The sequence below is a fragment of the Falco biarmicus genome, chromosome 5 (assembly GCF_023638135.1).
Source record: "Falco biarmicus isolate bFalBia1 chromosome 5, bFalBia1.pri, whole genome shotgun sequence".
Lineage (NCBI taxonomy): Eukaryota > Metazoa > Chordata > Aves > Falconiformes > Falconidae > Falco > Falco biarmicus.
Genome location: NC_079292.1, coordinates 14,920,828 through 14,934,148, shown reverse-complemented (window position 1 = coordinate 14,934,148; position 13,321 = coordinate 14,920,828). Strand labels below are relative to the sequence as shown.

Here is a 13,321-nt window from a genome sequence, read left to right as displayed (position 1 = left end):
CATGTCCCTGTGTTCCCCCATGTGCCTGTATTCCCCATGTCCATGTCCCTGTGTCCCTCATATCCCCCATACCCATGTCCCCCCATGTCCCTGTGTCCTCCATATCCCTGTGTCCCCCATATCCATGTCCCACCATGTCCCCTGTGTCCCTCATATCCCGCATACCCATGTCCCCCCATGTCCCTGTGTCACCCCGTGTCCCTGTATCCCCCCATGTCCCCTGTATCCCCCATCTCCATGTCCCACCATGTCCCTGTGCCCCCTATCCACTCCATTTCCCATCCCCCCCCATGTCCCCTCTCACCCGTGCCCCCAGCCACGTCCCTCACGTCCCCAATGTCCCCCCTGTGTCCCCCCAGGTGCCGCTGCCACCATGGACCTGCTGTTTGGGCGCCGCAAGACGCCGGAGGAGCTCGCTGCGGCAGAACCAGCGGGCGCTGGCCCGTGCCATGCGGGAGCTTGACCGTGAGCGCCAGAAGCTGGAGGCGCAGGAGAAGAAGATCATCGTTGACATCAAGAAGATGGCTAAGCAGGGACAGATGGTGAGGGGACAGCGCCGGGGGACACGGGAGGGCAACAGGACGTTTGGTGGGGACTGAAGGGTGCAGAGGGCTCCAGGGGGCCTGTTATGGGGTCTAGGGGACGTGGAGGGGACCAGGGGACACAGTGGGGATGTGACGGGGACCAGGGGGTGCAGAGGGCTCCGGGGGGCTATTATGGGGACCAGGGGACATGGTGGGGATCAGGGGACACAGAGGGGACCTGGTGGTGACCAGGACATGTGGTGGGGACCAAGGGGTGCAGAGGGCTCCAGGGGACTGTTACAGGGACCAGAGGACATGGTGGGGACCAGGGGGTCACAGAGGGGATCGAGGGGTGCAGAGAACTCCAGGGGACATGGGGGGGGACCAGGGGGCATGGTGGTGACCAGGACACTTGGTGGGGACCAAGGGGTGCAGAGGGCTCCAGGGGGCTGTTATGGGGACAAGGGAACATGGTGGGGACCAGGGGACATGGCGGGGGACCTGGAGGACCACAGAGGCAGCCATAGGACTGTGGAGGGGACTTGAATGCTGGGGGGGGAGTGACTGGGGACCACGGAGGGATGAGGGGGACACAGCAGGGACATGAGTCTTGGAGAGGACCAGGGGTCATGGCAGGGGACCAGAGCAGGTACATGGGGGTCCCCAGGTGACCACATGGGGTACAAGGAGACCAGGCAGTTGTGGAGATGATGGTGAGGACCACCGGAGGGACACAGAGGGGTCCCTGGAAGTCCCCTAGGCCTCTTGGGGAACCTGATGGACACTTGATGTTGTCCCTCTGTCCCCCCTATCCTTCAGGATGCGGTGAAGATCATGGCGAAGGACCTGGTGCGGACACGGCGCTATGTGAAGAAGTTCATTACCATGAGGGCCAATGTCCAGGGCCGTGTCCCTCAAAACTCCAGACCCTCAAATCCAACAACTCCATGGCCCAGGCAATGAAGGGTGTCACCAAGGCCATGGCCACCATGAACCGGCAGGTGGGTGCCTGGGCGGGATGTCCCCAAGGTTGTGGCCCACTGTGAGATGCTCCACAGGGATGTCCTTGAGTTGTGGCCACCATGAGCTGCCTTGGCAGTGGCCACGAGGGACATCCCAAGGACTGTGGCCCACCATGAGCAGCCCCAGGGGAGACCCCCAAGGCTCTGGTCACCGCAGGTTGCCCTAGGCCACCCATGAAGATGTCCCCAAGACCATGGCTACCAGCAGCAGCCTCAGGGGGATATTCCTGTAGCCATGGCCACCACAAGCTTCTTGGGGTGGCAATGAGGTGGTCCATGAGACTGTGGCAACCACGAGCTGTCCAAGGCCATGGCCACCGGAAGCTACTCAAAGTGGGCATGAGGATGTCCCCAAGACCATAGCCACCACAAACCACCCGAGGTGGCCACGGGGATGTAGCTGAGGCTGTGGCCACTGCGAGCTGCCCAAGGTGGCCATGGGGACATAGCCAAGGCTGTGGCCACCACAACCTGCCCAAGGTGGCCACAGGGTACATAGCCAAGGCTGTGGCCGCCCGTGAGCTGCCTGAAGTGGCCACGGGGACATAGCCAAGGCTGTGGCCGCCGTGAGCTGCCTGAAGTGGCCACGGGGACACTCCCCACGTGCCACATGGCCGTGTTCCAGTGTTCCCCCAGCTGAAGCTGCCACAGATCCAGAAGATCATGATGGAATTTGAGAAGCAGGCGGAAATCATGGACATGAAGGAGGAGCTGAGTGAACGACGCCATTGATGATGCCCATGGGGACGGAGGACGATGAGGAGGAGAGGTGGGAATAGGGGGGAGTGGGGGGTGGGCGCAGTGAGGGGAGGGGGTCATGGGTGATGGGACGCTGGGGTGGGACATGAGAAGGGGACGTGGGGAGGGTGGGGACAGAGATGTGTGGACGTGGGGGTCATGGGGACAGGGATTTGGGGACGACGGGGGACACACACGAGGGAACAGAGATGGGACATGGGGGTCGTGGGGACAGGGATTTGGGGGATGTAGGGGGGACATGAGGGGACAGAGATGTGGGGATATGGGGACATGGGGTCGTGGGGATGGGGATTTGGGGGACGGTGGGGACACGAGGGGGACAGACAAGGGGATGTGGGGGGTTGTGGTGACATGGGGGTCATGGGGACGGGGATTTGGGGGATGTGGGGGGGACACACCGAAGGGGCAGAGACATGGGGACATGGGGGTCGTGGGGATTGGATTTGGGGGACAAGGCTGGGGGGACACGAGGGGACAGAGATGTGGGGATATGGGGATCGTGGGGACGAGGTGGGGGGTGTGTGGGGGAGGGGCACAGCGGGCACGAGGTGGTGGGAAAGGGGGGACACGGGGCTGAAGACTTGGGGGGGACATATGGGGACACCCTGGGTGGGCTGGGGAGGTTGGGGACACATAGGGGACAATGACAGGGAGGGAGATATGGGACACTGGGAAGGTTGAGGACCCGTTGGCGGGGGGACAGAGCAGCTCAGGGGGTGCTGGGAGGGGTCAGGGGATTTGGGGGGAGTCCAGTGTCACCCCTGACCCCCTTGTCCCCCCCCCGCAGCGACGCAGTGGTGTCACAAGTGCTGGATGAGCTGGGGACTGAACCTCACCGATGAGCTGGCGAGTGAGTGGGGCTGGGGGGGTATTTTGAGTATTTGAATATATATTTAAAATATTTGGTATCATTTATTTTATTTATTTTTATTTTTATTTATTTACTTAAATAGATATTAAACCTGTCTGTAAATATGTATTTAAGTGGAGGGAGGGGGTTTAAAGGGCCCTGAGGGGCATTGGAGAGCTGGGGGGGGCGGGCACATTTTGGACGGTAGAGGGTACTTGTGGGGTCTGGGGGGGCCAATACGTGGTAGATCCAAGCCTGGGGGGGCATTTGGGGGGTAGTTAAGGGGCTGAGGGGCATTTTGGGGTGTATTTAAAGGGCCCTGGGGGGGGATTGGGGAGGCGGGGGGGGGGTGGGGGGGGTTCTGGGGGGGGTGGGTGGGGGGCAATAGGTGGTGGATGCAGGTGGGGGGGGGGCATTTTGGGGGGGGCCCAGGGGTGTTATGGGGGGGTGGGGGGGGGGTATTTGCGGTCTGGGGGGGGTACATGGGGTATCTGGGGAGGGGGAGATGGAAGGTGGTGACCCCTGACCTCTGCCCTTTGCCCCTAGCCCTGCCCCTTCCGGGAGGGTCGCTGGCAGCGGGGGAGGGGCGAGCACCCGAGGCCGCAGCTGCGCTGGCTGATGCTGACGCTGACCTGGAGGAGCGGCTCAAGAACCTGCGCCGGGACTGACCTTTGACCTCTGACCCTTGACCCACAACTCGACCCCCTGCCCCCCGGCACCCTGTGACCGTGCGGGTTGACCCCTGCTGCTCTGCCACCCTGGGGTTCACCCCATCACCCCTACCGACCCCAGGGTTGACCTCAGCGACCCTGGAGCTGCCCCGTGTGACCTGCAGGCACCACCCTGACCCCTGCAGTGACCTTTGACCTTGGCCAACAGCAACCCACTGCCCCTGACCTCTCCTTGGCCTCATGGTGACCTCTGGCCTATGACCTCTGGTGACCTGTGGCTGCTCCCAAGGCTGACCCCCAGTGACCTTTGACCCTGCCCAGCCCTCTCTGGGTTGGGGGGGCTCATCAGGCCTTGACACACACCCCTGGTTATTTGCCCCGCTGGGGGTATTTGCCCCCTCTCCAGGGATATTTCCCCCCCCCCCGGTGGTATTTGCTCCCTCTCCAGGGGTATTTTCCCCCCCCCAGGCTATTTGCCCCCTCTCCAGGGGTATTTCCCACCCCAGGGGTATTTGCACCCCTCTCCCCCCCCCCCGGCTTATTTACGCCTTCTCCAGGGGTATTTGCCCCACCCCAAGGGATATTTGCCCTCTCTCCAGGTTTATTTGTGTCCCGTACTTGCCCCCTCTCCAGGGTTATTTCCCCTCTCCAGGGTTATTTCCCCTCTCCAGGGGTATTTGCACCCTCTGCAGGATTATTTGCCCCCTTCTTCTGGGGCATTTGACCCCCCCCGGGGGTATTTGCCCCCTTGGTCTTGGTTACTGACTCTCTCTTGGGGTGTTTGCCCCCCCCGGGAGCTCTTTGCCCCCATCTTTCTATTATTTGCCCCATCTTGGGGTATTTGCACTTCCCCCCCCAGGGTATTTGCCCTTTTTGGGGGTATTTGCCCCCCCCCCCGGGCAGTTGAACTGGGGCAATAAAGGCTGCATATTGGTACCTGCTGCCTCCCCCCGGCTGCTTCCTGGGGGGTGCCCAGTGCCACCCAGTTTGGGACTGAGAGCACTGGGGAGGGGGGGGGGGGGCATGTAAGGGAGGGGTCCACTGGCAGCTGCTGTGGGGTTGGGGCACTGGGATGGGGGGGAATGTGGGGGGGCCTGGGTGCTGGGGTCCCTCCGGGTGGGGGTCCTGGGTGGGGGTCCCAGGTGCTGGGGGTCCTCCTGGGTGGGGGGCCTGGGTGCTGGGGTCCCTCCTGGCTGGGGGTCCCAGGCGCTGAGGTCCCTCCTGAGTGGGGGGTCCTGGGCGCTGGGGGGTCCTGAGTGCCAGGATCCCTCCTGGGTGGGGGTCTCTCCTGGGTGGGGGCCCGGGTGCTGGGGTCCCTCGTGGGTGGGGGGTCCTTACTGGGTCAGGGGCCTGGGTGCTGGGGTTGCTTGTGGGGTGGGGGTCCTGGTTGCTGGGGTCTTTACTGGGTGGGGGGTCCTGAGTGCTGGGGTTCCATATGCTGGGGTCCCTCCTGGGTGGGGGGCCCGGGTGCTGGGGTCCCTCCTAGGTGGGGGTCCCAGGCGCCGAGGTCCCTCCTGGGTGGGGGGGTCCTGGGCACTGGGGGTGTCCCGAGGGCCAGGGTCCCTCCTGGGTGCGGGGTCTCAGGGTCCCTCCTGGGTGGGGGTCCCTTCTGCTGGGGTCCTTCCTTGATGGGACATCCTGGGTGCCAGGGGCCTTCTGGGTGGGGGTCTCCCAATTTGATGCCAAACCACCAACCATCCCATTTCCTACCCTAAAACCCAATATTTTGGGGCAGATGAGGAATCGCCATGGGGGTAGGGCAGCACCAGCGCATGGGGGGGGGAGGGGGGGGCAACCCCCCCCCCCCCCCCAAACTGCTGTGGCCTTGCTGCGAAAACCCCCCTTTTTTGGGGAAAAAAAAACCCAAATTTCGCATTTGTGGCATTTGTGTCTGGCGAGGATTTTGCCAAATTTCTGATAACAGGCTTTCCTCCCCTCCCCCCCTCTTCTTTTGTTGTTTTTTTTTTTCATTTATTAACATATTTTTGATTGAAAAAGAAATAAAAAATGCTGTATTTGAAAAAAAACCAGAAAAATTGCCAAATTTCTGATAACGGTCCTCCCTCCCCCCCCCTTTTGTTTGTTTGTTTTTTGCATTTATTAACATATTTTTGAATGAAAAAAATTTAAAATTGCTATATTTAAAAAAAAAATAAAAAAATTGCCAAATTCCTGATAACGTTCCTCCTTCTCCTTCCCCCCTTGTTGTTCTTTGGGTTTTTTTGCATTTATTTACACATTTTTTTCTGTTCAGACTTTGCCCTTTCCAAGGTTCATGCATCCCTGGACAAGCTCGACACGCTGGAAAACCCCCTCCCGCCTGGAAGTGACCAAAAAAGACTAAAAACACCCCAAAAATAAAGGGATTGATCCTGGAGTGGGAGCAGCGGCAAGGTAGAGAGTGCAAACTGGGGGGGCGGGGGAAAACCCCCCTGAAAAACCCCAAATCGTTAGGTTTTACCCAAAATCGTTGGGTTTTGTCCCATAATCGTTGGGGTTTACCCCCAAATCGTTGGGTTTTGCCTCCATATCGTTGGGTTTTGTCCCATAATTGTTGGGTTTTATCCAAAATCATTGGGTTTTCCCCCCAAATTGTTGGAGTTTGTCCCCAAATTGTTGGGGTTTACACCAAAACCCATTGGGTTTTGTCCTCAAATCGTTTGGTTTTGCCCCAAAATCGTTGGGGTTTGCCCCAAATCGTTTGTCCCATAATCGTTGGGTTTTACCCCAAATCATTGGGTTTTACCCCAAATTGTTGGGTTTTGTCCCATAATCGTTGTGGTTTACCCCAAATCGTTCGGTTTTGTCCCAAAATCGTTGGGGTTTTATCCCAGAATTGTTGGGTTTTGCCCCATAATCGTTGGGGTTGACCCCACTTCGTTGGGTTTTGTCCTATAATTGTTGGGTTTTACCCCAAATTGTTGGGTTTTACCCCCAAATCGTTGGGTTTTGCCTCTAAATCGTTGGGTTTTGCCCCAAAATGTGGGGGCTGGGGGTGTTAGGGAGCCCCCTGGAGTCAGCGTCTGCGAAGACGGGAGCGTTGGGGGCTGGTTTTGGGGGGGATGGGGGTGTGGGGGCTGCTGCAATTAATCAATTTATTTATTAAAAATAGGGATTGAGATCGTGGCCGCCGGAGGTGCCGTGGGATGCCGGCGTGTGAGGTGTGGCAGGGGCGGGGTGGCCGTGGGGGTATTTGAGGGATTTTTAATTCCTTCGGGGGGCAAAACGGATGCTGCCTAGCGCCTAGGAAATTAAAAATATATATATTTTTTAAAAAGTTATATATAATAGTTGTTTTTAAAAATTAATATATGTATAATTTTTTTTTAAAAAATAAATACACGTATAATTTTTTTTAAAAAAAATCTACATAATAAAATTTTAAAAATATGTACTTCTAATAAAATTTTTAAACAATAAATATACGTATACTTTTTTAAAAAAATAAATATGCATATAATATTTTTTAAAAAAATAAATATGGGTATAATAAAATTAAAATTATGTATATTTTTTGAAACAATATAAGTATAATAAAAAATTTTTAAAAATAAATAGATGCATAATAAAAATTTTAAAAGAAATAAATACACATATAATAAAATTTTTAAAGAATAAATACATGTATAGTACTTTTTTAAAAAAATAAATACATGTATAATAAAATTTCTAAAAAAATAGATGTATGATTTTTATGAAAAATAAATATACATATAATTTTTTAAAAATATAATAAAATTTTTAAAAATTAATATACATGTAATGAAATTTCTAAAAAAATAAATATAATAAATTTTTTAAAAACATAAATATACATATGAAATTTCTAAAAAACTAAATATATGTATAATGAAATTTAAAATAATAAGTTATGTATAATATTTTTTTAAATATACATAAAATTTTTAAGAAATAGGTATATGTATAATAATTTTTTTTAAAAAAATAATAGATGCATAATAAAATTTAAAAAGGCAGTGATGGTGGGTGCTGCGTTGTGTTCCCCAGCCCCTCACCCCCCTTTACAAATCCACCCCCCCCATCCCGGGCGCGATGTCACCCCCAACAGCCCCGGGGGGGGTCTGGCCCTGGCCACCAGCCCCCCCCGGCCTGCAGCCGCCAGTGGGGGAGGGGCGCCTGGTGGGGTGACGCTTCCCCTGCTCTCCCCGCAGCTGTTCCTCGCTGCTGCCCTCCCTCTTCCTCAGCCCAGGGAGCCATGGGGATGGTGGAGTGGCCAGACCCTCGCTGCTGGGAGTGACGGGCCGGGGACCCCCACGCCCCGCCCCAGGTGAGTGGACCTTGGGTGGCTGTTGGGTGCCCACCCAGCCTCTCCCTTCCCTTCCCTGGCCGCGACGGGGTGAAAATCCAACGTAACGACTGGTGGGTTGGGGTGACCTTGGGGAGACTCTGGGCCTGCTCCCATCGTGGGCAACACAGGCTCAGTTTGGAGGAGATTAATTAACAATTTAATTTTTTTTAAAAAATGATTAATTAAAAATTGAGTGGGATGGTGAGAAATGAGAAAACAGAAACACTGTCTCCTCCTATTGTCTCCGTAGGACGTCGCTTTGGGCCAATGGGGTGGGGTGATGTTGGAATTTTCCCCCAAATCCCATCATTTTTTTCCCAGCAGACACCAGCTGGGGCCTCTACCGGAGGAAGCGGGATGAGGACCCCCCCATCCTACCTGAAGTGGGTGCCCTTCGAGGGCCACCTGCCCGCCGACGCCGTCTCCAACTGGAATGCCTATGCCAATAGGACCGAGTACGTAGTCTGCTCCACCCAACGGGTGGGGTTGCAACACCCGGCGCCTATGTCCCCCAGCGCGGTCCCTTGTGCTTCTTCCCGTATGGAGAATGGGAATGGAGCACCCATGACTTCAAGGTGTTGGTCAACGTGGGAGGTTTTGAGGCCTTGGATTGGGTGGCCGACTCTTTTGGCAGCGTGCCCAAGAATGCCGTGGAAGGTTGTCCATCCGTTGACGTCTTCGTTGGGGAGGAACCAATATGGTTTGGGCAAGGTCTCCAAGGACCAAAGGGCTCTTTTCGTCATGGTGGACGGTGAGGAGGTGTGGTACAAGTGGTACCAAGTCTTGGTGGTGAAGAAGGGCCCAGCGGACGTCACCATCTCCGACGTCCGTTACAACATGAGCCAGGCGGTAGAGAACAGGGAGGACATCACAGTGATGAAGACCACGGTGAGGAACGAAGGCTGTCAAGGGATGAGGAAAACCATCACCATGGAGGAGGTGACGGAGATGGAGCACAACTGGCAGATGGACCACAGGGTCTTGGCCACCATCCACGGGGTCTTGCGAACGGCCCTCTTGGCCTTCAACGGGATGGGCTGGGGGGTCACCAATGTCACCGACATCCCTTGGGTCGGTGGAGCCAGTGCTGGTGAGTACGTCGTCCGCACGCACACAGTGGAGGAGGAGTTGCGGCCCCGCATGGCGTGCGCGGTGGCCTTGGAAGGGCATCGCGTGGATGTTCGTGTCCCCCTTCACTGCTCAACTCATCCGCCAGTTCACCCGACGGCCAACGGCACCGTGTGGGGGTCACCGGGTGGGCTCACAGACCGGGCGGTGGTGGGCGTCCGCCCCAAGGTCACGGGGTGCTGGCCCATCAACCGACATCCTACCCCCTGCCAGCCGTAGGGATGGCGCCTTCCGGAATATTCCGTCGGGATGCGGAACGTGATGCCACGTGGTTTTATTGTGCAATCTCATTTTTTTGGTTCTTTATTTTCTTTTATTTTCTCTTTATTTTTATTTCCTCGCCCTAAAAACCCACCATCCCGCTCCAAACCAGGATGGCAGCAACCTGCAATCCAGGAAAACACTTTTTAAAAAAATTTTTTTTCCCTATTTTTCATTTTTGCAGCTCCAAAACGAGACAGCACCACCACAGAAAGCGGAAAAATCAATTTTTTTTCATCTTTATTTTCCATTTGCTCCAAAATAACCCCCGTTTCACCCAAAAAAACCCCACACCAACGATACAGAAAGCAAAAAACCATCACATTGGCGATCTGGATTTTGGCTTTTTTTCCCCTGATTTAACCCCAAAACGGTGCAGGATGGCAAAAAACAGCATTTCTTATGGTTGTTTTTCCTTTTTTCCACCTGATTTTCCTCCCCAACCTGGTCCAGTGGCGGATCCTTCCTCAGATGAGCATCATTTTCCTTTTCTTTTTTTTTTTTTTTAATTTTTCTTGCATGTCATGAAAAATAGTTGCAGAGCAAAAAAAAATAAAAATAAAAATTCTGAAAACATTCCCCAAAAATTTAATTTTCTAAGGAAAAAGGGTTGGAAATCAGGAAAAAAAAAATTCCCCAATTAAAGGAACGCGAAGGCAACCACTCATCCCAATGGGATGGGGGCTGGACCCCCCACCCCGCACCCAAGGGGTTAAACCCCTCCCCCCCTTCCCGCCAAGGCAGGAGTGACAGGCGATCTAACCAATGGGAGCGTGGGGAGGGGTCTGACCCGCCCACCGGGGTGGGGGTGGGGAAGTGGCTGTTGGGGGGGTCCAGGGGGATTTGGGGGGGTCTGGGGGAGGGGTATCCCCTGCGAAAGTTGGGGGGGGTTGGGAGGGGGTCGAGGTCTGGGGGGGACCCCAGATTCCTTCGGGGGTGGGGGGGGTGGGGGTGCAGTGCATTGCAAGGACCTGCTGAAATGCAGCGCCCTGCAAATGCAATTCTGTAGTGCAATGCAAACACAATGCTGCAGTGCAAGCCTGGCACTGCACTGCAAATGCAACACTGCAGTGCAAGGCAAACACAACAGTGCAGTGCGAGCCTGGCACTGTGATGCAAATGCAGTGCGGCAGTGCAGGTGCTGCAAACGCAAACGTGATGCTGCAGTGCCAGCCTGGTGGTGTGATGCAAATGCAATGCTGCAGTGTGAGCACCATGCTGCAATGCAAACACAAACGCTGCAGTGCAAGTGCTGCGCTGCACGGCAATGCTGCAGTGCAAGTCTGGTGTTGCAATGCAAATGCAACACTGCAGTACAATGCAGTGCAATGCAAACACAACGCTGCAGTGCGAGCACCATGCTGCAATGCAAATGCAACGCTGCAGTGCAATGCAGTGCAATGCAAATGCAACGCTGCAGTGCAATGCAGTGCAATGCAAATGCAACGCTGCAGTGCAAGCCTGGTGCTGCACTGCAAATGCAACGCTGCAGTGCAAGCGCTGCACTGCACTGCAAACACAACGCTGCGGCACAAACACAATGCACAGAGCTGCAGACAACCTGCCGTGCAACGCTGTGCACGCTGTACCAGCAGCACCGCTGCAGCTGCAACACTAACCTCACATCCAGGGCACGACCCCTGTTGCCCCGTTGCGTGGCAGTGTGCTGCAAACCATGCAGCGCTGCCCCCAACCCCGCTGCATCCCTGCAATCGCATGCTGCAAGCATGCACCACAGCTTGGGGGGAGGGGGGGGGAGGGCCAGATCTGCAGGCAGCGCTGTGTTGCAAACCTCTGCAGCACCGTGCTGCATCGCTGCAACTGCATGCGCTGGGGCCACAGATGCATTTGGGTCGCAACCAACATTTAATTGCATGCTGCAATTAAAATAAACCCCGTGAAGCAGCACGGCAAATTGGCTAAAAAGGGGGGCAAAAATGGGGCGAGGGGGACATGGGGGAGGGGCAGGGCAAGTGGCTGGTGAGGTAGGTTGGTCTCTGAAATTTAAGGCCAGGGAAGGGGTGAATAAATATATATATATATATATATAAAAAAAAAAAACTAAACAAAACAAGAGGGGGAAAAAAGGTGAGTTGGAATTGGAAGAGAGGGAAGAGGTCCTGGGGGGGGGGGGGCAGGGTGGAGGTGGCTGGAGGAAGAGGGGGGAAGGACTAGGAAGCCACCAGGATCATGGAGGACATCAGCCATCAGCTCTTTATCCCACCATCCACGTTGCATCTCCTCTGGGACCAGGGAACCAAGTCCTAGAGCCGCCAGAGTCATGGAGAACATCAGCCATCAGCTCATCATCTCACTGTCCACATTGCAATTCGTCTGGGACCAGGGAACCAAGTCACGGAGCCACCAGGCTCGTGGAGAATGTCAGTCATCATCCCACTGTCCACGTTGCATCTCCTCTGGGACCAGGAAGCTGCATCCTGAAACCACCAGGCTCATGGGGGACATCAGCCACCACCTCACCTTCACCTGTGTCATATCTCTGGGACCAGGGAACCAAGTCCTGGAGCCACCAGAGTCATGGAGAACATCAGCCATCAGCTCATCATCCCACTGTCCACGTTGCATCTCGTCTGGGACCAGGGAACCAAGTCCTGGAGCCAAGAGGCTCGTGGGCGACATCAGCCACCACCTCACCTTCACGCGTGTCACATCTCTGAGATGAGGGAACCAAGTCCTGGAGCCACCAGGCTTATGGAGAACATCACTGCTCATCCCACCACCCACTTTGCACCTCCTCCCGGCAAATCACCCCCATCCACATCCCCTACGTCCCACCAACCAGCAAACCCCCCCATCCCCATCCACGCGGGGTGCCCACCAGGCCCACCCCGCCCCATGGTCCTCCCCACCACCACCAGGACGACACGGCCTCCCCCTTCCTCATCCTCCCCCCACCGCCCCCACGCCCATCACTTGTCCCTGGAGGCCACCCGAGCGTGGATCCGTGTGTGGCGGGCGAGGGAGGACTTGTTGCTGAAGCTCTTCCCACAGTGGGGGCAGGGGAAGGGTCTCTCGCCTGTATGCGAGCGCTGGTGGACCGTCAGGTCCGCCAAGTACTTGAAGCGTTTGCTGCAGGCGCTGCAGGGGTAGGGGCGCTCCTCCGTGTGGCTGCGCTGGTGCATGGTGAGGTTGGACTGTTGGCTGAAGCGTTTGCCGCAGGCACCGCAGGGGTACGGCCGCTCACCCGTGTGCGACCGCTGGTGCTTGTTGAGGTCCGAGGGGTTGGTGAAGGTCTTGCCGCAGGCGCCGCAGCCGTAAGGGCGCTCGCCCGTGTGGAGACGCTGGTGGGTGGTCAGGGTGGAGAGGTGGCCAAAGCTCTTGCCGCAAGTGCCGCAAGCGTAGGGCTTGACCCCCGTGTGGGTTCGCTGGTGGGTCTTCAGGTGGGTCAAGCGCCCGAAGGTCTTGCCGCACTCACCACAGGGATATGGACGCTCCTTCCCTTGCGCTGACAGTTCCCGCTTAACCCAGGGCTTCGCTGGGCTCCCGGTGGCTTCTACTGGTCTGGGTAGAGCCTGGGGGAGGGGTTGGGGGAAGGTGGTGGGATCCTGAGGGATCTGTCGCCGGTGGGTCCCTCTCCGGGCTGGGGTGGCGGCGCTTGGGACATCCTGGAGGGTGCTGGTGGGTGCTGCAGGTCTTGCCGTTGCAAGATGGGCACCTCTGGGTCGCTGCTCACCATGGTGGGACCTGCTGGGTGGGGGGAAGAAGCAGCTTCTTGAGTTGGTTCTCCATGGGAGGACACCACCCTTCTCCTCCAACCCCACCACCCTAGATCTCCT

General features: G+C 56.0%; 3 protein-coding genes across 3 annotated transcripts in view; 2 read left to right on the top strand and 1 right to left on the bottom strand.

The window, feature by feature from the left end:
- The first annotated feature begins 363 nt into the window (after window positions 1-363).
- CHMP2A (charged multivesicular body protein 2A) lies at window positions 364-4,434 on the top strand. The gene is given in 10 exon segments (XM_056339416.1): window positions 364-415; window positions 417-542; window positions 1,344-1,430; window positions 1,433-1,525; window positions 2,183-2,260; window positions 2,262-2,285; window positions 2,287-2,315; window positions 3,093-3,126; window positions 3,128-3,155; window positions 3,702-4,434. Coding segments are annotated over 10 exon segments (663 nt in total). The 5' UTR covers window positions 364-373; the 3' UTR covers window positions 3,824-4,434.
- An 813-nt stretch (window positions 4,435-5,247) lies between these two features.
- LOC130149573 (natterin-3-like) lies at window positions 5,248-10,046 on the top strand. The gene is given in 7 exon segments (XM_056339367.1): window positions 5,248-6,220; window positions 6,939-6,987; window positions 8,460-8,609; window positions 8,612-8,818; window positions 8,820-9,323; window positions 9,325-9,354; window positions 9,356-10,046. Coding segments are annotated over 6 exon segments (1,161 nt in total). The 5' UTR covers window positions 5,248-6,220; window positions 6,939-6,972; the 3' UTR covers window positions 9,611-10,046.
- Window positions 9,963-13,321, bottom strand: part of LOC130149690 (oocyte zinc finger protein XlCOF19-like) — a 5,717-nt gene continuing 2,358 nt past the window's right edge. Inside the window, exon 2 of the mRNA XM_056339620.1 lies at window positions 9,963-13,319. Coding sequence (XP_056195595.1) covers window positions 12,455-13,319 — 865 coding nt within the window. The 3' untranslated portion in view covers window positions 9,963-12,454. The remainder of the gene's footprint in view (window positions 13,320-13,321) is intronic.